Below are 25,270 nucleotides of genomic sequence, written 5' to 3' on the forward strand. Positions count from 1 at the left end.
TTGTATTATAAATGTACAGTTTTGTTTTGTTTTATTATTCGTTTTTGTTTTAATAATAAACCAATGTATCTTATGTAGACGCCCTAATGTTGTGTAATGATGTTTTGTAGCCACCAGATGGTGCTGTTTTTCCTTGTGAATAACACGTGTGCAACCCATTTTGGACACACTTCGACAACAATTGCAAGTAGATTCGGTCATAAACACAAAATGTGTTAAACTTCCAATATTTGTTTTTATATTAATTGTCGGGAAAAGGTGATTGATTATTCCAAGCACGGCTGTTGATGAATTACAAATGTTGAACTTGGTCGGCCCACCTTGTGTTAAACGTGTTCTGGCCCTTTAAAAAAAAGTGCTCTCTCCAGAAAACCTGCGTGGTGATGCTGCTTTTTATTCCTTATTCACAAGAAAGCGCTGGATATTTCCACTGAGAGAGCTTCAACTTCTCCAGGTGCGCATCACACAGCAGGTAAGATCATTACTTGTTAATTACTTTCAAATAAATTGCTGCATAATTAATTGTACTTTTGAACTTTTTAGTAATGCACAAAAATATATATTGGGATTTCACCATGTTATCATTCAGAATTGTATAATTATTCTACAAAATGAATATTTACTTTGATTATTGTATTTCTGATCAGTTGCCATAGGCACTTAAACACATCAGCTATTCAGACCTGCTCTAATTCCTGATTAACCCAAAATAATGAATTATTCTACGAAGGTATTGTACTTTTGAACTTTTTAGTAATGCACAAAAATATATACTGGAATTTCACCATGTTATCATTAAGGATTGTATAATTATTCTACAAAATTAATATTTATTTTGATTATTGTATTTCTGATCAGCTGCCATAGGCACTTAAACACAACAGCTATTCAGACCTGCTATTATTCCTGATGAACCCAAAATAATGAATTATTCTACGAACGTATTGTACTTTTGAACTTTTTAGTAATGCCCAAAAATATATACTGGAATTTCACCATGATATCATTAAGGATTGTATAATTATTCTACAAAATTAATATTTATTTTGATTATTGTATTTCTGATCAGTTGCCATAGGCACTTAAACACATCAGCTATTCAGACCTGCTATTATTCCTGATGAACCCAAAAATAATTAATTATTCTACGGACGTTGGTGGCTGATGATGTGGAAAGTTATTTTGCTACTCCTGCAACGAAAGTACTTCTGCAGTGAACGTGGCGACAGGGTCGAGCAATCAACCGTGGACCTTCTGACATCTTAGATACGCCTAAAATAGACAATGTTCCCTTTTTTATGTGCAGAAAGTGAACATGTTAAATACAGAAATGTCCCTTCACTGTCACTTTACTACCAACAGAACTGCATTGATTGATTGATTGAAACTTTTATTAGTAGATTGCACAGTACAGTACATATTCCGTACAATTGACCACTAAATGGTAACACCCGAATACATTTTTCAACTTGTTTAAGTCGGGGTCCACGTTAATCAATTCATGGTATGCATTGGAAATATCCTAATCTGATAATAATTCTTTTTAAAGAACGTTTTCCATCATGAACATAGACGAGAATCCTGGATTTATCATCCACGAAAGAAATGGGATCGGTAAGTGTTCCTGTTCCGTCTTTAAATGTGTACTATCGTCGTTATCAAAATGAAACAAGAAGTCTCTATTTTTCAGACAAAACCACTGCTGGAGCAGACGTGAGGCCTCTGGAGGAGAAAGAGAATGACAGCAACGTGACTGAGAATGTGTTGCAGTGCGTTAAAGGTGGGCTAACTTCAATGAACTAGGGTTGTTTCCATAACAAAATGTATTTTGATACTTTTCGATACTTTTCTATACAAAGGGGACCACAAAAAAACGGCATTATTGGCTTTATTTTAACAAAATATCTTAGGGTACATGAAACATATGTTTATTATTGCAATCGAAGAACAATTTTGTCCTTAAATAAAATAGTGAACATACAACAACTTGTCTTTCAGTAGTAAGTAAGCAAACAAAGGCTCCTAATTTAGTCTGCTGACATATGCAGTAACATATTGTGTCATTTTTCATTCTATTATTTTGTCAACAGTATAAAGAAAAAACTGTAAAAATGGATTATTAATCCACTTGTTCATTTACTATTAATATCTGCTTATTTTCTGTTTTAAAGGCCTACTGAAATGAAATTTTCTTATTTAAACGGGGATAGCAGGTCCATTCTATGTGTCATACTTGATCATTTCGCGATATTGCCATATTTTTGCTGAAAGGATTTATTAGAGAACATCGACGATAAAGGTCGCAACTTTTGGTCGCTGATAAAAAAAAAGCCTTGCCTGTACCGGAAGTAGCGTGACGTCACAGGTTGAAGAGCTCCTCACATCTGCACATTGTTTACACCAGCAGCGAGAGCGATTCGGACAGAGAAAGCGACGATTACCCCATTAATTTGAGCCAGGATGAAAGATTCGTGGATGAGGAAAGTGAGAGTGAAGGATTAGAGTGCAGTGCAGGACGCCAGGGTGTATCTTTTTTCGCTCTGACCGTAACTTAGGTACAAGGGCTCATTGGATTCCACAATTTCTCCTTTTTCTATTGTGGATCACAGATTTGTATTTTAAACCACCTCGGATACTATATCCTCTTGAAAATGAGAGTCGAGAACGCGAAATGGACATTCACAGTGACTTTTATCTCCACGACAATACATCGGTGAAGCACTTTAGCTTCGGAGCTAACGTGATAGCATCGTGCTTAACTGCGGATAGAAACAGAAGAAACATGCCCCTACTACTATTACTACTATTACTTCTACTATCAGGAGACACCGAACCAAACCCTGGACCTGTAATCACACGGTTAATGCTGTCCAGCCTGGCGAAGCCTAGCAATGCTGTTGCTAACGACGCCATTGAAGCTAACTTAGCTACGGGACCTCACAGACATATGCTAAAAACATTAGCTCTCCACCTACGCCAGCCCTCATCTGCTCATCACGACCCGTGCTCACCTGCGCAACGAAGGACTTCACCCGATCATCCGTGCGGCCGGCGGCTAGCGTCAGATAGCGCGTCTGCTATCCAACTCAAAGTCCTCCTGGTTGTGTTGCTGTAGCCAGCCGCTAATACACCGATCCCACCTACAGCTTTCTTCTTTGCAGTCTTCATTGTTCATTAAACAAATGGCAAAAGATTCACCAACACAGATGTCCAGAATACTGTGGAATTTTTTCGATTGTATTGGAACACAATGGTGTCCCAATACTTCCGTTCAATCCGTGACGTCACTCGCAAACGTCATCATACCGAGACGTTTTCAGCCGGGTATTTCCCGGGAAATTTATAATTGCACTTTATAAGTTAACCCGGCCGTATTGGCATGTGTTGCAATGTTAAGATTTCATCATTGATATATAAACTATCAGACTGCGTGGTCGGTAGTAGTGGGTTTCAGTAGGCCTTTAACATGTTCTATCTACACTTCTGTTCAAATGTAATCATCACTTTGTGGAGGTTGCCCTCCTGTGGGTTCTTCAGACCACCAAGCACCGACATGAGAGCCCGTTTCAGGGTTACAATATTGTTTTAGTTTTCAATAAGTCTCTCAGTTGCTTTCCGTCTCTCCTCCTGGCTGCTGCTTATACCAGAGCGACAGGTGATTAGATACATCTACGCACCTGTCGCTGATTTCGAGGCCGGTCCTGGCACACCCCGCTTCGCTGCAGGCCCGCAGGCCACGCCCCCCTCCACACACTTATTCACGTATTCTTATGTTGTTTGGATCACATTAGTTTTGGATGATAACACAAATGTAGGTATCGAACCGATACCAAGTAGTTACAGGGTCATACATTGGTCATAATTTAAGTTCTCAGGTACTCCAGGGACGTATTTCCTGAGTTTATGAATATAATATCAATTTTTTTTTAAACGAAAAAAGCTTTTGTGATGATAAAAATATTGATGTAATCATAGTAGTATCGACTGGATACGCTCTTGTACTTGGTATCATTACAGTGGATGTCAGGTGTAGATCCACCCATGGCATTTGTTTACATTGTGACGCCCGGTGAGCTATTGTATCCTCCTATGGTGTGTGGTGAAGCATGTTTGGCTATTCCTCGTCCTGCAGGGATGATACTCGTAAGAAACTAACTTTATTTGTCGCCATGGAGGCTAGGATTAGTGATTTAAGCATGGACATTAGCCGCTAACTAGCTAGCCATGTCTTAAAGCACCTCTTCCTGAGGGCGTTTCAGTGTTATAACTTCACCTTTATCGTTAGTTTTCAAGCCAAAATGCGTCCGTTCTCCCTTTTCTGTCTACACACTGTGTCTGCTTGTAAGTACTCGGTGATTGTGCGCTGCCGAACATGCTCGTCTGCTTGTAAAACCAGCAATGACGCGACGTGACGGCGGCGTGCTGACATGCCTGTAAAAAAAATATGGCAATAAAGTACTTTTCAAATAGAGAAGACTATAGTATCGTTTTTGATTCATTAGTACCGTGATACTATACTAGTACCGGTACAACCCTAGAGCGAACAAAACCTCTGCGACATTTCTCTGCAGTTTATTGTCAGATTATCAAGAACGATGACGTCCCGCTTACATTAAATGTAGAAAGTCATGGTGTATATTGGGGATCTACCGATCTCACATTGATATCAAACATCTGTCCAATGCCAGTAAATAAGCAAGTATCGGAGGATATCGGCTCGCATCTAAAATCTACAAGCAGTCCTGCAGTCTGTTAACTTGTGCAAGTTAACACATAAATGTCCTCCAATAAAAAACACAAAGTTGGTCTTTTCTTCTGTTAGAGTCAAGTCATGTCCAAAAGGTCATCTAGCAGCTACGCAACAGCTCGGCACACAATAGCATTCCTTAATTGAACACTATTGCATTCTAAAACAGCACATTTGTCAATATAAACAAGTATTAAATAAAAAGTAAAGTAAAGTACCAATGATTGTCACACACACTAGGTGTGGCGAAATTATTCTCTGCATTTGACCCATCACCCTTGATCACCCCCTGGGAGGTGAGGGGAGCAGTGAGCAGCAGCGGTGGTCACGCCCGGGAATCATTTTTGGTGATTTAACCCCCAATTCCAACCCTTGAAGCTGAGTGCCAAGCAGGGAGGTAATGGGTCCCATTTTTATAGTCTTTGGTATGACTCAGCCGGGGTTTGAACTCACGACCTACCGATCTCAGGGCGGACACTCTAACCACTAGGCCACTGAGTAGGTTTTAGGCCACTGAGTAGGTTTAATAATTATAGTTGCATTTTACTTACACATAGAAAGTCCCCGAGGCTTTTAATTTACTGCTTCATGAGCTTAACTTAATTAATTATTTGGGGCTACGAGGTGGCGCAAAAAAATTACCACTCCACTTCAATTTAAAGACAGCGTAACCCTATTCCAGGCGGCTATTAAGAAATGGTTTTGTGTTTCTCATACTTATCATTGTTCTCTGTTCGACTGAATTCAATTGATCAAACCGTTTCTCACATTCCACGCTACAAAAATAACAAATGTACGTTTACGATTCCTGCCGATATCCTATCGGATCAACATCTGTATCGGCCAATACTCAAGGCCGATATCGGTATCGTATCAGATTTGAAACATTTGCTCTGGGACACATTTAGGGCTTACTAAATGTTTGTGTGTGTAAGTAATGCAGTAAATAATAGAATAAACAAATTAAATAAAATTTGAAAAAATATGCGCTTATTGAAACAACTTGCAAACTTGATAGCTGATCTACTTGTGCCTATGAACAATTTCCCTTGTGGATCATTAAAGTTTGTCTAAGTCTAATGTCTAAGCTCGTGCACAGAGGGTCGATTCTTAAAAGAGCAAAATAGAGAGTGCAATCCCTTTAGTGTGTTTGTCTTCATATATGCAGAATGTATGCTGATTATCACAACGCCCACACTTATCCTGTTACTAGGAGGAGGAGGAGATGTAGGTATAATCATTTAGCAATGCCGTCTGTGATTTATCAAGACTGAATTGTTTTGCTCCTGCTGTTTTGAGTCTATATTTAGCAAGTTTGAAAACGACGTCCAAACTGGCACATTTACACACAAATGGATGAGACAAAGAAGGCGATCGTAGCTGCAAAACTGTGTATGTGCACTGCAAAAACTGAACTTTAAGTAATAGGGGTGTGGGAAAAAATTCTCACGATGTGCGATTCAGAATCGATTTTCTTTTTTTTTTTAATCGCTTTTTTTTTTTTATTATTTAAAAAAAATTTTTTTTTTTAATATTTTTTATTTTTAAATTAATCAATCCAACAAAACAATACACAGCAATACCATAACAATGCAATCCAATTCCAAAACCAAACCCGACCCAGCAACACTCAGAACTGCAATAAACTGATTGAGAGGAGACACAAACACGACAAAGAACAAACCAAAAGTAGTGAAACAAAAATGAATATTATCAACAACAGTATCAATATTAGTTACAATTTCAACATAGCAGTGATTAAAAACCCCTCATTGACATTATCATTGGACATTTATGAAAAATAAAAAAAAGAACGCGTCGCATCTCATAAGCTTGACAACACACTGTGTCCAATATTTTCACAAAGATAAAATAAGTCATATTTTTGGTTCATTTAATAGTTAAAACAAATTTACATTATTGCAATCAGTTGATAAAACATTGTCCTTTACAATTATAAAAGCTTTTTACAAAAATCTACTACTCTGCTTGCATGTCAGCAGACTGGGGTAGATCCTGCTGAAATCCTATGTATTGAATGAATGGAGAATCCTTTTGAATCGGGAAAAAATCGTTTTTGAATCGAGAATCGTGTTGAATTGAAAAAAAAAAAGATTTTGAATCGAATCGTGACCCCAAGAATCGATATTGAATCAAATCGTGGGACACCCAAAGATTCACAGCCCTACTTTTTATATTAAACGTGCTTCACTGATTCGAGTATTTGGCGAGCGCCGTTTTGTCCTACTAATTTTGGCGGTCCTTGAACTCACCGTAGTTTGTTTACATGTATAACTCTCCGACTTTCTAGGACGTGTTTTATGCCACTTCTTTTTCTGTCTCATTTTGTCCACCAAACTTTTAACGTTGTGCATGAATGCACAAAGGTGAGTTTTGTTGATGTTATTGACTTGTGTGGAGTGCTAACCAGACATATTTGGTCACTGCATGACTGCAAGCTAATCGATGCTAACATGCTATTCAGGCTAGCTATATGTACATATTGCATCATTATGCCTCATTTGTAGGTATATTTGAGGTCATTTAGTTTCCTTTAAGTCCTCTTAATTCAATTTATATCTCATGACACTCTATCTGTATGTAATATGTCTTTAAATTTTTTGGGGCTCCAGACAGATTTGTTTTTGTATTTTTGGTCCAATATGGCTCTTTCAACATTTTGGGTTGCCGACCCCTGGTCTAGTGGGACAGGCGAAAGTTAAGTCGGAGAAAATGCAGTCGTTTATAAATTGTTTAATGTTTCCCTGTGGCCCGGTAGCAAATGTGTCAAGGACCGGTACCGGTCCCCGGACTGGTGGTTGGGGACCACTGTTTTAAAGCACCGCTTGCAGAGCGATGCTTTAATTTTCAAGGCTCCATTTTTTAGTTAGTTTTAAGACAAAATATGCCCATTCTGCGTCTTGTCTCTACTGTGTTTCTGCTTGCGAACGGTCTGTGCGTATGTGTTGTTTCTCATGCGCCGTCATGTCCATGAAAAAATGTACCGGTATTTTTCAAAGGCATTATGGTACCTTTTTTAATTCATTAGTACCGCGATACTTTATTAGTACCGGTAATAGGTATAATGTGTGGTATATATTATATTTGTGTGCTGCTTGTCAACAACATGATAAAACGCCAGAGGTTGGCCATATGATGTCATACACATGGAGGGAAATTAGTTTTGGAAATGACCAATTTTTGAAGTGGAATTCTTTCCCATTCTTGCTTGATGTACAGCTTAAGTTGTTCTCCGTTGTGATATTTTAGGCTTCATAATGCGTCACACATTTTCAGTTGGAGACAGGTCTGGACTACAGGCAGGCCGGTCTAGTACCTGTGTTGTCTGTCTTTTTTGTAAATAATCCAGACGAGGCGTGTTGGCTGAGTTCTAAACGTTTACTCATAAAGCGTGCTCATCACAACATTCTAGCTCCCGGCATGGCCACATACACCACCACCTGTCTGGCTACCGCGCATGCTCATAACTCCCGTTGCATGCTGGGTAGTGTAGTTCTTATATTACCTGGAACATAACATCACATCTTCCCCCCTATAAAGAAATAGTGTTTAACTCAACAAAGTGTTATTTTTTTTTGTTTAGCATTGTAACCACATTTGCAATCATATAATTTTCTCTTTATAGACATCTCTTTCAACAAAGACACATAAACAGTTATGTCAACACTTTTTTTTTTTTTTTTTTTTTTTTTTTTTTTTTAAACTCTCAAGACCTCAGAATCCTTAACAAGTCTCAATCAGCCTCTTTGGTGGCTGAACATGTCTCTTCGGTCTAGAGTTAGACAGTCTCTCAACAGCAGGTGACGCGGACGCTGCTGTCAGTCCTTGGTCAGCAAGGTCAGGCTCCGTGTCAGCAAGTTCTGCAGGTCCAGCTGAGTCCTGTTGAGCCTTCTCCTGAGCTGCAATGTTGCCTTCAGTCAGCTGTAGTTGAAGATCCGTGCGGTTCCTTCTCAGAGTCGGTCCATTTTCCATCTGGATCCTATACGAACGTGGAGAAACTTCCTCTTCCACCTGTCCTTTTTGTCTCCAGGTGCCTGTAGAAATGTCTCTGAGACGCACAACGTCTCCTGGCCTCAGCATAGGCAGGTGTTTTGCCGTTCTATCATGCAGCTGTTTTTGCTTCGCTTTTTGTACTTCCTTAGTGTGTCTGATTTTGTGTGCGCCTTTGGGTGTCAGCAAATCCTCGTTGACTGGTAGGTTGGAGCGAATGCGCCTACCCATCAGCATTTGGGCGGGTGACAGTCCATTTTGTAGAGGTGCACTACGGTAGATCAGTAAACTTTTCTGAAAGTCATCTTTGTCCTGTGATTTTTTTAACAGGTTTTTTACTGTTTTTACAGAGCATTCTGCCAAGCCGTTGGACTTTGGATAAGTTGGACTTGATGTGGAGTGTTGAAACCCCCATTCCTTGGCAAAGGCAGCAAACTCACAGCTAGAAAACTGGGGACCATTGTCGGAAAACAGTTCGCATGGAACACCATGTCTGGCAAAAACAGTCTTTAAATAACTGACAACTGCTTTGCTCGTTGTTGACTGCAACGCTCCAATTTCCGGATAGTTTGAAAAGTAGTCTGTGACTACCACGTAGCTCCTTCCATCAAAGTCAAATAGATCCGTTCCTACTTTGTAGTAAGGTCTGTGGGGCACTGGATGAGTCATCAGTGGCTCCGCTTGTTGTTTTGGCCTGTAAGTTCGGCAAACTCCACATGACGCTGTTGTTTGGCTAATATCCTGATTGATCCTTGGCCAGAACATTACTTCTCTAGCCCTCCTTTTACACTTGACTTCACCGAGGTGGCCTTCGTGTATCTTTTCGAGCATCTGTTTGCGCAGTGAGTACGGAATAACAAATTTGCTCCCTTTTAGCACTATGTCATCCACCACTGTAAGCTCAGCTCTACAATTCCAGTAGTCTTGTATTTTCAAGGGGCAATCCTTTTTGTTGTCAGGCCATCCATTCTGTACTGTGCTCTTGAGTTCTTTCATAGTTTCATCAGCAATAGTCTCTTTCCGTATTTGTTCTGTTCTGTCTGCAGTTACCGGCAAAGATGTCACTACCATATCTACATATGCCTGTATCTCTGTGCTATTATCACTGTCTGCAAGTTCTCTCTTGTCCACTGCTCTAGACAATGTGTCGGCTGTGTACATATATTTTCCTTGTGTATATATCATGTGCACGTCATATTTTTGCAGTCGAATTAGCATGCGCTGTATTCGTACTGGACAATCATTCAACGGTTTGTTCATGATAGACACCAACGGTTTATGATCGGTTTCCACTTGAAACATCTGTCCATATACATATTGATGGAAACGCTCACATGCATACAAACTTGCTAACAGTTCTTTTTCAATTTGAGCATACCTGGTCTCTGCACTTGTCAGTGCTCTGGAAGCATAGGCGACAGGTAGCCACTGCTCTTCATATTGCTGCAGTAGCACTGCTCCCAGGCCGTACTGCGATGCATCTGCCGAGATCCTGGTGCTATTCTCGGGGTCATAAAACTTTAACACGGGCTCCTGTGTAAGAGTCTCTTTCAGTTTCAGAAAACATTGTTCTTGCTCGTGGGACCATATCCATTCATTCTTTTGTTCAAGAAGACTCCTGAGAGGTGCTGACTGTGTTGACAGTTGTGGGACAAACTTGGCAAGATAGGTGACCATCCCCAGGAAACGTCTGACCTCATCTTTGTTGGTTGGCCTTTCCATGTTGTTGATTGCTGAAGTTTTTCTCGGGTCTGGCTTCACGCCCTCTTCACTCACAACATCTCCCACAAAGGTAAGTGACTTCACTCCAAACTCACATTTTTCTTTGTTAAGTTTCAGGTTCACCTCCCTTGTCTTGTCTAGCACTTGTCTCAGTCTTTCGTCGTGTTCTTTTCGGGTTGAGCCCCACACTATGATATCATCCATCATTGTCTCAACTCCGGGTATGTGCTCAAAAATCATGTGAATGGTCTTATGATATACTTCAGGCGCTGACAAGATGCCGTATGGTAGACGAAGAAACCTGTACCTGCCCTCCGGGTTGTTAAATGTGCACAGTCTTGAACTCTCCTCGTCAAGCTTCATCTGCCAGAAACCTGATGAAGCATCTAATTTGCTGAACCATTTTGCTCCAGCAAATTGTGCCATGATCTCTTCCCTGGTTGGTAACTTGAAATGCTCTCTTCTGATTGCTTTATTTAGGTCTCTTGGATCCAAGCATATTCTTAGGGCACCTGTTTTCTTTTGCACAACAACCAGCGAGCTGACCCATTCAGTTGGCTCATCTATTCTTTTAATGACTCCCAACTTTTCCATTCGCGCTAGTTCATCTTTCAGTTTTTCACGCAGAGCAAATGGGACTTTCCTGCATGGGTGCACAACAGGAAACACATTTTTATCTACACATATTTTATGTAGTCCAGGTAGACATCCAAGTCCTTGAAAGCAGTCCTTATACTCTTCCATGAGTGTGTCCTGAGCATTTGTAGTTTCTTGAGATGTCACCACAAACACTCTTTTGACAAGATTGAGCTTGGTGCATGCACTGAGTCCCAGGATTGGTTGTACACTCATATCCACGATCAGTAGCTGTGCTCTCATTTGTCGACCCTTGTGTTTAAAAGTTGCAATACATCCGCCTTTAACAGGAACTCGTTCTCCAGTGTATCCACTTACTTTGGTTTTTACTGGATGGATTTTGCTCTTTACAGTCAGTGTTTTGTAATCTTCCAAAGATAGCAGGTTTACGTGAGCACCTGTATCTAACTTGAATGGTATTGTTGTCTGATTCACCTTAATTGGAACAATCCATTTTTCTTTTTCAATTGTGCATGCGTGCACCACATTGACAATAAACTCTTCCTTATCATCATCTTCTTCAACTGTGTGAACTTTCTTTCTTGAAGCTGCTTTGCAACACTTTGCATAGTGATTGCTCCTTCCACAGTTGTTACATGTTTTTCCATATGCAGGACAATATTTCGGCTTGTGGCTGCCTCCACATTTACCACATTTAAATTCCATGGACTTGTCTTTTTGATCCTTTTGTTTGGTACACATTTTATTTTTCCATTGTTGTTTATGTATGGCATGCACTGTTGTTTCACCTCTCCGTAGCTCTTTTGCTTGAGCTCTGGTGGTCTCAGCTGCTCTACACATACTGACACACTTATCTAACGTAAGCCCAGTTTCTCGAAGCAGTCTTTCTCTCAGTGCATTATCCATTGTACCACAAACAATTCTATCTCTCACTAATGAGTCTCTCTGAGTGTCAAATTCACATGTTTTGCTTAGCGTGTGAAGCTCTGCCATGTACTGATCAAAAGGTACTCCTTGCTTTTGGTCATGTGTGAAAAACTTATACCTCTCAAATGTCACGTTTTGACGAGGCACAAAGTATTCTTCAAACTTTGTCATTAGCTGTTCCAGAGTCAAATTAGCTTCATCCAGCTGAAAGCTATTATATATGTCCAAAGCATCTTCTCCAATAACATGCAAAAGAATGTGAGCTTTCAGCTTTTCATTATCAGCTCCTGCTCCGCTTGCTGCTAAATATATATTAAATCTTTGCTTAAAACGCTTCCAGTTATCGGCAAGATTAGCATTTAGTAGCATTGGGCTAGGTGGACTTAGCTTTTCCATGGCTGTACTTTGGGGTAGTTACCGGGACTCCACAGCTCTTTGTGTTGTTGGCTTTCCTCCAACTCGGGCACAAGATCCTCTTCTATTCGTTCAATCTGTCCCTTGTCCTCTGTGTCACTTTACCGCCAGTCAAAGTCTTCACACACGCAGCAAACTCCTCAGGAATGTGGCGTCCTTCGCACGTTTTCACTCACGCGACCGGAGACATCTTCCTTCCGCTCGTCTTTCGTGGCTCCCTCGTGGCAAACATTCCGTCCGACGCTGCTCACGGCCACTTCTGACACCATGTGTTGTCTGTCTTTTTTGTAAATAATCCAGACGAGGCGTGTTGGCTGAGTTCTAAACGTTTACTCATAAAGCGTGCTCATCACAACATTCTAGCTCCCGGCATGGCCACATACACCACCACCTGTCTGGCTACCGCGCATGCTCATAACTCCCGTTGCATGCTGGGTAGTGTAGTTCTTATATTACCTGGAACATAACATCACAGTACCCACACTCTTTTACTATGAAGCCACGCTGTTGTAACACGTGGCTTGGCATTGTCTTGCTGAAATAAGCAGGGGCGTCCATGATAACGTTGCTTGGATGGCAACATATTTGTCTTGAAAACCTGTATGTACCTTTCAGCATTAATGGTGCCTTCACAGATGTGTAAGTTACCCATGCCTTTGGCACTAATACACCCCCATACCATCACAGATTCTGGCTTTTCAACTTTGCGCCTATAACAATCCGGATGGCTCTTTTCCTCTTTTTTTCCGGAGGACACGACGTCCACAGTTTCCAAAAACAATTTGAAATGTTGACTCGTCGGACCAAAGAACACTTTTACACTTTGCATCAGTCCATCTTAGATGAGCTCAGGCCCAGCGAAGCCGGCGGCGCTTCTGGGTGTTGTTGATAAATGGCTTTCGCTTTGCATAGTAGAGTTTTAACATGCACTTACAGATGTAGCGACCAACTGTAGTTACTGACAGTGGTTTTCTGAAGTGTTCCTGAGCCCATGTGGTGATATCCTTTACACACTGATGTCGTTTGTTGATGCAGTACAGCCTGAGGGATCCAAGGTCATGGGAATTCAATGTTAGTTTTCAGCCTTGCTGCTTACGTGCAGTGATTTCTCCAGATTCTCTGAACCTTTTGATGATATTACGGACCGTAGATGGTGAAATCCCTAAATTCCTTGCAATAGCTGGTTGAGAAATGTTCTTCTTAAACAATTTGCTCACACATTTGTTCATAAACGGTGACCCTCGCCCCATCCTTGTTTGTGAATGACTGAGCATTTCATGGAAGCTGCTTTTATACCCAATCATGGCACCCACCTGTGCCCAATTAGCCTGTTCACCTGTGGGATGTTCCAAATAAGTGTCTGATGAGCATTCCTCAACTTTCTCAGTCTTTTTTGCCACTTGTGCCAGCTTTTTTGAAACATGTTGCAGGCATCAAATTCCAAATGAGCTAATATTTCCAAAAAATACCAGCGTTTTCCACTTCGAACGTTAAGTATCTTGTCTTTGCAGTCTATGCAATTGAATATAGGTTGAAAAGGATTTGCAAATCATTGTATTCTGTTTTTATTTACGAGTTACACAACGTGCCAACTTCACTGGTTTGGGGTTTTGTAGATCACATGCTAATTTGTACACACAATTTTAGAGTTTACACACACTATTTAGCACTTGTTATATATTGTGGAATAAGTATTGCTGCAAACATTGTATTGACAAACAGAAGCAGGCACGTAAAATGCATTTATAACACAGTCCAATTGACAATTATTCATATTTATTTTGTACTATCAGAATTCATTTAGTTTTTTTTGACAGGTGACTCTGTCACGGGGGTGGGTGTGATACGTGATTCATCCAGGCCAATGTTCGGCGGCACAATAACCCACATGTTGCTCATGGAAAAGAGAATCATACAAACCCTGTTTCCATATGAGTTGTGAAATTGTGTTAGATGTAAATATAAACGGAATACAATAATTTGCAAATCATTATCAACCCATATTCAGTTGAATATGCTACAAAGACAACATATTTGATGTTCAAACTGATAAACTTTTTTTTTTTTGCAAATAATCATTAACTTTAGAATTAGATGCCAGCAACACGTGACAAAGAAGTTGGGAAAGGTGGCAATAAATACTGATAAAGTTGAGGAATGCTCATCAAACACTTATTTGGAACATCCCACAGGTGAACAGGCAAATTGGGAACAGGTGGGTGCTATGATTGGGTATAAAAATAGATTCCATGAAATGCTCAGTCATTCACAAACAAGGATGGGGTGAGGGTCACCACTTTGTCAACAAATGCGTGAGCAAATTGTCCAACAGTTTAACAACAACGTTTCTCAACAAACTATTGCAAGGAATTTAGGGATTTCCCCATCTACGGTCCGTAATATCATCAAAGGGTTCAGAGAATCTGGAGAAATCACTGCACGTAAGCAGCAAGGCTGAAAACCAACATTGAATGCCCATGACCTGTGATCCCTCAGGTGGTACTGCATCAAAAAGCGACATCAGTGTGTAAAGGATATCACCACATGGGCTCAGGAACACTTCAGAAACCCACTGTCAGTAACTACAGTTGGTCGCTACATCTGTAAGTGCAAGTTAAAACTCTCCTATGCAAGGCGAAAACCATTTATCAACAACACCCAGAAACGCCGTCGGCTTCGCTGGGCCTGAGCTCATCTAAGATGGACTGATACAAAGTGGAAAAGTTTTCTGTGGTCTGACGAGTCCACATTTCAAATTGTTTTTGGAAACTGTGGACGTCGTGTCCTCCGGACCAAAGAGGAAAAGAACCATCCGGATTGTTATAGGCGCAAAGTTGAAAAGCCAGCATGTGTGATGGTATGGGGGTGTATTAGTGCCCAAGACATGGGTAACTTACACATCTGTGAAGGTGCCATTAATGCTGAAAGGTACATACAGGTTTTGGAGCAACATATGTTGCCATCCAAGCAACGTTACAATGGACGCCCCTGCTTATTTCAGCAAGACAATGCCAAGCCACGTGTTACATCAACGTGGCTTCATAGTAAAAGAGTGCGGGTACTAGACTGGCCTGCCTGTAGTCCAGACCTGTCTCCCATTGAAAATGTGTGGCGCATTATGAAGCCTAAAATACCACAACGGAGACCCCCGGACTGTTGAACAACTTAAGCTGTACATCAAGCAAGAATGGGAAAGAATTCCACCTGAGAAGCTTCAAAAATGTGTTTCCTCAGTTCCCAAATGTTTACTGAGTGTTGTTAAAAGGAAAGGCCATGTAACACAGTGGTGAACATGCCCTTTCTCAACTACTTTGGCACGTGTTGCAGCCATGAAATTCTAAGTTAATTATTATCTGCAAAAAAAAAAATAAAGTTCATGAGTTTGAACATCAAATATCTTGTCTTTGTAGTGCATTCAATTGAATATGGGTTGAAAAGGATTTGCAAATCATTGTATTCCGTTTATATTTACATCTAACACAATTTCCCAACTCCTATGGAAACGGGGTTTGTACAAAAAAATATGCATATGGAGACAAATTAAGTATGGCAGCATTCAACCAAAACTGACAACTGTGCATGTATTTGTCGAGTGTTATTTGAAAGATGGTGCTCCCCATCCTGCAAGGCAAGCTTCCGAAAGCCCCGCTCTACTTGTGCACCATACATGTGGTTCACTCTGCTGAGAAACGCCAGGCTTCTCCGCACGTTCAAAGTGCAAAGTTTCCATAGCACCTCTGAGCGCTCACCACAGTGCGAGGGGCCTGTCGCTGCAGAGACCACGCTGCGGTTCTTGGATGGAACTGTCTTTACAGGTGGCTGCTTGACGCACAAGTCGCATGCAAACAAGTCCTCAGGATGTGTCAGTGTGACCAGAATATAAGTCGTCAATCGGCAGGACCTTTGCTTTTGTTTTTCAAGAAAAAAACCCTCTTATACCGTGAAATACATTGCAACATAACCAAGGAATGGAGTTGTTTTTTTGTTTTTTTTTTACCTGTCCTAATTTTATTCAGAGGAAACGTCTTATCCTAATCTTCAGCACACATCTCCTGACTTAGCAAAAACTAAGTTCCTCTTCCGCTTTGTCTCCAAAAAGCAGCAAATGTAACCAACATAAGCCACGTCTGATGTGCATTGTGTTAATGTTGTATTTTTGTCATTTTTATCGTTTTATGTTTGAGTAAAAGTAGGTTTCCTGGGCCTTTTTTGGTCATTGCCTGATTTCGTGTCAGCTTTTCCCCAAAATTGTGCAGGAAACTGTATGTTTTTTTTGTATGGGTACTGTAACGATACCAAATATAAGAGCCTTATATAGTTAATACTACAACGATTAAAATGATATTTTCTATTATCACAAAATATTTTTTGTGATTTTTTTTTTTAATGTTTATAAACTCAGGAAATATGTCCCTGGACACAGGAGAACTTTAATTATGACCAATAAATGGCCTGGTATCGGATCGATACCTAAATTTGTAGTATCACCCAAAATGTATGTTAAGTATCCAAACAACAGAAAAATGTTAACAGAAGTGTGGATTGAATACGTTACAACAGAATGTAACTAGATATTAACAGTAAATGAACAAGTATATTAATAATGCATCCCTCCATTTTCTACTGCTTGTCCCTCATAATTTTGACAAAATAATATGACACAATATGTCACTGCATACGTTAGCAGTCACCTGTTTGCCTACTTATTACTAAAAGCCAATATTGTTATTTGATTGCATGAGAAACATTTAATGTATCATAAAATGTTCTGTTAAAAAACATCAATAATGACATTTCTTTGTTGTCTCCTTTATTTCAAAAGTATCGAAAAATACCAAAATACATTTTGGTACCGGCACCGGTAAGAAAATGCATATTGCAAACAGTTATTTTTCAATGTACAATGAAAAAACAAAGACTGTTATACTGTGTATAATAAAACTGCAGAGAAAGTGGCAGTTGCAATAAAAAATTGCAACTTACCCCTGGAAATTTGTTAAAGAATAAGCGATTAATGAATAAATGTTTAAAGAACAAAGACAAAACACAAAAATAGTAGATATAGAAAATCCTAATTATTTCAGGAAATATTTCTATGACTACAAAATTGTCGTATTGCACAAGGAAAATTATTCATTTTAAGCAATTAGTTCATTTATTTTATCACCAAATTATTATTCGTAATTAATTTTGACATTTTATATTCAATTTGATGCAATTGATTTTGTATATTTATGTTCATTTTTCCCAAAAGAATCATACAACAATTTTAACAGTTTAAAAATGCACAAAACTTCACAAAAATGTCCAACATTTATGCTCAAGACAACTAAATGATGCAAAATTAAATAATTTAAGCAATTTTTTTTGATTAACAAAATATTATTCATAATTAATTTTGACATGTTATATTTAATTTGATGCAATTAATTTTATACATTTATGTTCATTTTTTTTTAAACATACAACAATTTTAATAGTTTAAAAATACACAAAACTTCACAAAAATGTCAAACATTTATGCTCAAGACGACTAAATGATGCAAAATGAAATAATTTAAGCAATTCATTTTTTGTATTAACAATTTATTATTCATAATTAATTTCGAAATGTTACATTTAATGTGATGCAATTAATTTTCTACATTTATGTTAATTTTTCAAAAAAATCATACAACAATTTTAACAGTTTAAAAATGCACAAAACTTCACAAAAATGTCAAACATTTATGCTTAAGAAGACTAAATGATGCAAAATTAAATCATTTAAGCAATTAGTTAATTTATTTTATTAAGAAATTATTATTCATAATTAATTTTGAAATGTTGGGCAATACTGTCCAAAAATAAATACTAATAAAGAGGGCATTGTTTTTTGTGATCGCACGATTTGTTTCGATTCAAATTTCGGGGGTAACTACTCGATTCAAAATGATTCTCGATTCAAAATGTATACTTTTTTTTAACATTGGAAGCCAGTTCGATTAACGGCCATTCCTCCATAAAATAGATATACAATTCTGATCAATTTCTATCAGACTTAAAATAAAACTGGTTTTGTTTAATTAAATATTACGCAAACATTTAATAAAGTCAAATAGAAATAAGGCAACAAGGGAAGTATGCAACTCTTATCTTTTCTAAAATAAATCTGTACAGCAAATATGGGCATCTACAAAACCCAAAGCCATTGAAGTTGGCACGTTGTGTAAATCGTAAATGAAAACAGAATACAATAATTTGCAAATCCTTTTCAACGTATATTCAATTGAATACTCTGAAAAGACAAGATATTTAATGTCCGAACTGAGAAACGTATTTTTTTTTTTTTGGCAAATAATCATTAACTTAGAATTTAATGGCAGCAACACATTGCAAAAAAGTTGGCACAGGGGCATTTTTACCACTGTGTTACATGGCCTTTCCTTTTAACAACACTCAGTTAACGTTTGGGAACTGAGGAGACCAATTTTTGAAGCTTTTCAGGTGGAATTATTTCCCAATCTTGCTTGATGTACAGCTTAAGTTGTTCAACAGTCCGGGGTCTCCGTTGTCGTATTTTAGGCTTCATATTGCACCACACATTTTCAATGGGAGACAGGTCTGGACTACAAGCAGGCCAGTCTAGTACCCACACTCTTTTACTACGAAGCCACGCTGTTGTAACACATGCAGAATGTGGCTTGGCATTGTCTTGCTGAAATAAGCAGGGGCGTCCATGAAAAAGATGTTGCTTGGATGGCAACATATGTTGCTCCAAAACCTGTATGTACCTTTCAGCATTAATGGCGCCTTCACAGATGTGTAAGTTACCCATGTCTTGGGCACTAATACACCCCCATACCATCACAGATGCTGGCTTTTGAACTTCGCGACTATAACAGTCCGGATGGTTCTTTTCCTTTTTGGTCCGGAGGACACGACGTCTACAGTTTCGAAAAACAATTTGAAATGTGGACTCGTTAGACCACAGAACACTTTTCCACTTTGCATCAGTCCATCTTAGATGAGCTAGGGTCCAGCGAAGCCGGCCGTGTTTCTGGGTGTTGTTGATAAATGGCTTTTGCTTTGCAAAGTAGAGTTTTAACTTGCACTTACAGATGTAGTGACCAACTGTAGTTACTGACAGTGGTTTTCTGAAGTGTTCCTGAGCCCATGTGGTGATATCCTTTACACACTGATGTCGCTTTTTGATGCAGTACCGCCTGAGGGATCAAAGGTCATGGGCATTCAATGTTGGTTTTCAGCCTTGCTGCTTACGTGCAGTGATTTATCCAGATTCTCTGAACCTCTTGATGACATTACGGACCGTAGATGGTGAAATCCCTAAATTCCTTGCAATAGTTTGTTGAGAAATGTTGTTGTTAAACTGTTGGACAATTTGCTCACGCATTTGTTCACAAAGTGGTGACCCTCGCCCCATCCTTGTTTGTGAATGACTGAGCATTTCATGGAAGCTGCTTTTATACCCAATCATGGCACCCACCTGTTCCCAATTAGCCTGTTCACCTGTGGGATGTTCCAAATAAGTGTTTGATGAGCATTCCTCAACTTTCTCAGTCTTTTTTGCCACTGGTGCCAGCTTTTTTGAAACATGTCGCAGGCATCAAATTCCAAATGAGCTAATATTTGAAAAAAATAACAAAGTTTAGCAGTTTGAACATTAAGTATCTTGTCTTTGCAGTCTGTTCAATTGAATATAAGTTGAAAAGGTTTTGCAAATCATTGTATTCTGTTTTTATTTACGAAAAACACAACGTGCCAACTTCACTGGTTTTGGGTTTTGTACGATAACTGAGATAGCTAATTAGAGATGTCGGCCGATAATTGCTTTACAATGTAATATCGGAAATTATCGGTATCGGTTTCAAAAAGTAAAATGTATGACTTTTTAAAACGCCGCTGTGCGGAGTGGTACACGGACGTAGGGAGAAGTACAGAGCGCCAATAAACCTTTGCGTGCCGGCCCAATCACATAATATCTACGGCTTTTCACACACACAAGTGAATGCAATGCATACTTGGTCAACAGCCATACAGGTCACACTGAGGGTGACCGCATAAACAACTTTAACACTGTTACAAACATGCGCCACACTGTGAACCCACACTAAACAAGAATGACAAACACATTTCGGGAGAACATCCGCACCGTAACACAACATAAACCCAACAGAACAAAAACCCAGAACCCCTTGCAGCACTAACTCTTCCGGGACGCTACAATATACACCCCCCCCCCACCCCCCCGCTACCCACCTCAACCCCCTCATGCTCTCTCAGGGAGAGCTTGTCCCAAAATTCCAAGCTGCTGTTTTGAGGCATGTTAAAAAAAATAATGCACTTTGTGACTTCAATAATAAATATGGCAGTGCCATGTTGGCATTTTTTTTCCATAACTTGAGTTGATTCATTTTGGAAAACCTTGTCACATTGTTTAATGCATCCAGCGAGGCATCACAACAAAATTAGGCATAATAATGTGTTAATTCCACGACTGTATATATCGGTATCGGTTGATATCGGAATCGGTAATTAAGAGTTGGACAATATCGGAATATCGGCAAAATCTCTATAGCTAATGAAAACTTGGGCGAAATTTGGGTGACAGTTTTTGTAAACCGGGTAGGGTTAGGGTTAGGATTAGGGTTAGAGTTAACCCACAAAAACCAAAGTACAAATGTATTCATTTCGCTAACTTGTTGGGGTTTTTTTTTTGTGCTCAGGCATGATCAAGGTGGAGCCTGACGAGCCTGAAAACAATGAAGAAGAAAGACCGATTTTTCCAAAAGAGGAAGGAGATGGGGCGGTGGATGAAGGAATGGAAGAAGGATACGACGGAGACAGGACGGATGACGACGACGAAATTGACGAAGAGAAGGATTACGTGAACGAACCGGAGGACCTGTCCCTGGTGGACTATTCACGCTATTCACCCATGCAGGACTCCTCGGCACGGGCGGCAGCGGAGAGGACTTACATGGCCGGACCGATGAGTCCACATTTGCAGCCCACGGGGAAGCTCAACTGTGACATCTGCGGCCTGTCGTGCGTCAGCATCAACGTACTGCTTGTGCACAAGCGCAGCCACACGGGTGAGCAGGAAGTGTCTACGCCTGACTTGTACACGAGCTTTGTGTTGTTCTACATACACATTTAAGTGGTACACATTATAGGGTCACATCATAGGACATTAGCAGCCATTTGGCTACTGTAGCTGTAGATGCTCACATACCAACACATAAGGCACAATCACATACACCAGGGGTCACCAACCTTTTTGAAAGCAAGAGCTACTTTTTGGGTACTGATTAATGCGAAGGGCTACCAGTTTGATACACACTTCAATAAATTGCCAGAAATAGCCAATTTGCTCAATTTACCTTTAACTCTATGTTATTATTAATAATTAATGATATTTACACTTAATTGAACGGTTTAAAAGAGGAGAAAACACGGAAAAAAATGACAATTACATTTTGAAACATAGTTTATCTTCAATTTCGACTCTTTAAAATTCAAAATTCAACCGAAAAAAAAAAAGAGAAAAACTAGCTAATTCGAATCTTTTTGAAAAAATTAAAAAAATAATTTATTGAGCATAATTAGTAATTTTTCCTGATTAAGATTAATTTTAGAATTTTGATGACATGTTTTAATTAGGTTAAAATCCAATCTGCACTTTGTTAGAATATATAACAAATTGGACCAAGCTATATTTCTAACAAAGACAAATCATTATTTCTTCTAGATTTTCCAGAACAAAATTTGTAAAAGACATTCAAAAGACTTTGAAATAAGATTTAAATTTGATTCTACAGATTTTCTCGATTTGTCAGAATATTTTTTTTGAATTTTAATCATAATAAGTTTAAAGAAATATTTCACTAATATTCTTCGTCGAAAAAAACAGAAGCTAAAATGAAGAATTAAATTAAAATGTATTTATTATTCTTTACAATACAATAAAATACAAATTAAAAAATAAATTGACTTGAACATTGATTTAAATTGTCAGGAAAGAAGAGGAAGGAATTTAAAAGGTAAAAAGGTATATGTGTTTAAAAATCCTAAAATCATTTTTAAGGTTGTATTTTTTCTCTAAAATTGTCTTTCTGAAAGTTATAAGAAGCAAAGTAAAAAAAAAAAAGAATTTATTTAAACAAGTGAAGACCAAGTCTTTAAAATATTTTCTTGGATTTTCAAATTCTATTTGAGTTTTGTCTCTCTTAGAATTAAAAATGTGGGCCAAAGCGAGACCAGCTTGCTAGTAAATAAATACAATTTAAAAAATAGAGGCAGCTCACTGGTAAGTGCTGCTATTTGAGCTATTTTTAGAACAGGCCAGCGGGCTACTCATCTGGTCCTTATGGGCTACCTGGTGCCCGCGGGCACCGCGTTGGTGACCCCTGACATACACTATATTGCCAAAAGTATTTGGCCACCTGCCTTAATTCACATAATGAACTTGAAGTGCCATCCCATCCCTAACCCATAGGGTTCAATATGATGTCGGTCCACCTTTTGCAGCTATTACAGCTTCAACTCTTCTGGGAAGGCTGTCCACAAGGTTGCGGAGTGTGTTTATAGGAATTTTTGACCATTCTTCCAAAAGCGCATTGGTGATGTTGGTCAAGAAGGCCTGGCTGGCTCTCAGTCTCCGTTCTAATTCATCCCGAAGGTGTTCTATCGGGTTCAGGTCAGGACTCTGTGCAGGCCAGTCAAGTTCATCCACACCAGACTCTGTCATCCATGTCTTTATGGACCTTGCTTTGTGCACTTGCGCACAGTCATGTTGGAAGAGGAAGGGGCCCGCTCCAAACTGTTCCCACAAGGTTGGGAGCATGGAATTGTCCAACATGTTTTGGTATCCCTGAGCATTTAAAGTTCCTTTCACTGGAACTAAGGGGCCAAGCCCAACTCCTGAAAAAAAACCACACCATAATTCCTCCTCCACCAAATTTCACACTCAGCACAATGCAGTCCGAAATGTACCGTTCTCCTGGCAACCAAATGATTATACTGTATTTTCTTTCCCGCCTCCCGGGGGTGTATATATTTTCAAGTATCTCTTATATATTTATATATATACACTACCGTTCAAAAGTTTGGGGTCACCCAAACAATTTTGTGGAATAGCCTTCATTTCTAAGAACAAGAATAGACTGTCGAGTTTCAGATGAAAGTTCTCTTTTTCTGGCCATTTTGAGCGTTTAATTGACCCCACAAATGTGATGCTCCAGAAACTCAATCTGCTCAAAGGAAGGTCAGTTTTGTAGCTTCTGTAACGAGCTAAACTGTTTTCAGATGTGTGAACATGATTGCACAAGGGTTTTCTAATCATCAATTAGCCTTCTGAGCCAATGAGCAAACACATTGTACCATTAGAACACTGGAGTGATAGTTGCTGGAAATGGGCCTCTATACACCTATGTAGATATTGCACCAAAAAACAGACATTTGCAGCTAGAATAGTCATTTACCACATTAGCAATGTATAGAGTGTATTTCTTTAAAGTTAAGACTAGTTTAAAGTTATCTTCATTGAAAAGTACAGTGCTTTTCCTTCAAAAATAAGGACATTTCAATGTGACCCCAAACTTTTGAACGGTAGTGTATATAGACTCCCGAATTTCAGTGCCCCTCCCGAAAATCTACAGAGGCAACCACTCTCCCGAATTTCTCCCGATTTCCACCCGGAAAACAATATTGGGGGCCTCTACAACCTGTCGTCACGTCCGCTTTACCTCCATACACACAGCGTGCCGACCCATTTACAAAATATTTGCGGCTTTTACACACACATAAGTGCCTGCAAGGCATACTTGGTCAACAGCCATACAGGTCACACTGAGGGTGGACGTATAAACAACTTTAACACTGTTACAAATATGCGGCACACTGTGAACCCACACCAAACAACAATGACAAACACATTTCGGGAGAACATCCGCACCGTAACACAACATAAACACAACAGAACAAATACCCAGAACCCCTTGCAGCACTAACTCTTCCGGGACGCTACAATATACACCCCCCGCTACCACCAAACCACCAAAGAGAAAGGGGCCCGCTCCAAACTGTGCCCACAAGGTTGGGAGCATGGAATTGTCCAAAATGTTTTGGTATCCTAGAGCATTCAAAGTTCCTTTCACTGGAACTAAGGGGCCAAGCCCAGGTCCTGAAAAACAACCCCACACCATAATTCTGATCGTTTGGATAGGTGGCCAAATACTTTTGGCAATATAGTGTAGACACGGAATCGTTGTCTAACTGTGGGGTCGGTGTTTGTTTGGTTCCCTTTTCGAAGATGGTGAGTGATACCGCTATTTGCAAGTCACTCGGAACAAGTAAGAGGCTGACATTTGGTTTAAGAGTATACATTTTTCAAGAATGAGGATCTTCTTACAGGATTCTGTGTGTTACTGCAGTGTTTTTCAACCTTTTTTGAGCCAAGGCACATTTTTTGCGTTGAAAAAATGCAGAGGCACACCACCAGCAGAAATCATTAAAAAACGAAACTCAGTGGACAGTAAAAAGTCGTTGTCGCAATTGTTGGATATGACTTTAAACCATAACCAAGCATGCATCAATATAGCTCTTGTCTCAATGTAGGTGTACTGTCACTACCTGTCACATCTCGCCCTGCCTTATTTTGAGTTTTTTTTGCTGTTTTCCTGTGTTCTTGCCTTGCGCTCCTATTTTGGTGGCTTTTTCTCTTTTTTGGTATTTTCCTGTAGCAGTTTCATGTCTTCCTTTGAGCGATATTTCCCGCATTTACTTTGTTTTGGCAATCAGAGACTATTTAATTTGTTTTTATCCTTCTTTGTGGGGACATTGTCGATTGTC

The 25,270-nt window shown here is 39.4% G+C and overlaps 2 protein-coding genes across 2 annotated transcripts in view; one reads left to right on the forward strand and one right to left on the reverse strand.

Annotated features, from left to right (window-relative positions):
* Positions 1-436: 436 nt before the first annotated feature.
* The window catches only part of LOC133634120 (zinc finger protein Aiolos-like), a 56,968-nt gene continuing 32,134 nt past the window's right edge, over positions 437-25,270 (forward strand). The window contains exons 1-4 of the mRNA XM_062027145.1: positions 437-454; positions 1,550-1,614; positions 1,691-1,780; positions 21,145-21,513. Coding sequence (XP_061883129.1) covers positions 1,563-1,614; positions 1,691-1,780; positions 21,145-21,513 — 511 coding nt within the window. The 5' untranslated portion in view covers positions 437-454; positions 1,550-1,562. The remainder of the gene's footprint in view (positions 455-1,549; positions 1,615-1,690; positions 1,781-21,144; positions 21,514-25,270) is intronic.
* LOC133634119 (uncharacterized protein K02A2.6-like) lies at positions 8,106-11,545 on the reverse strand. The gene is made up of 2 exons (XM_062027144.1): positions 8,841-11,545; positions 8,106-8,802 (listed from the first exon to the last, which is right to left on the reverse strand). The coding sequence occupies exons 1-2, from the start codon at positions 11,357-11,359 to the stop codon at positions 8,748-8,750; spliced, it is 2,574 nt and encodes an 857-aa protein (XP_061883128.1). The 5' UTR covers positions 11,360-11,545; the 3' UTR covers positions 8,106-8,747.

Source organism: Entelurus aequoreus, linkage group LG18 (assembly GCF_033978785.1).
Source record: "Entelurus aequoreus isolate RoL-2023_Sb linkage group LG18, RoL_Eaeq_v1.1, whole genome shotgun sequence".
NCBI lineage: Eukaryota > Metazoa > Chordata > Actinopteri > Syngnathiformes > Syngnathidae > Entelurus > Entelurus aequoreus.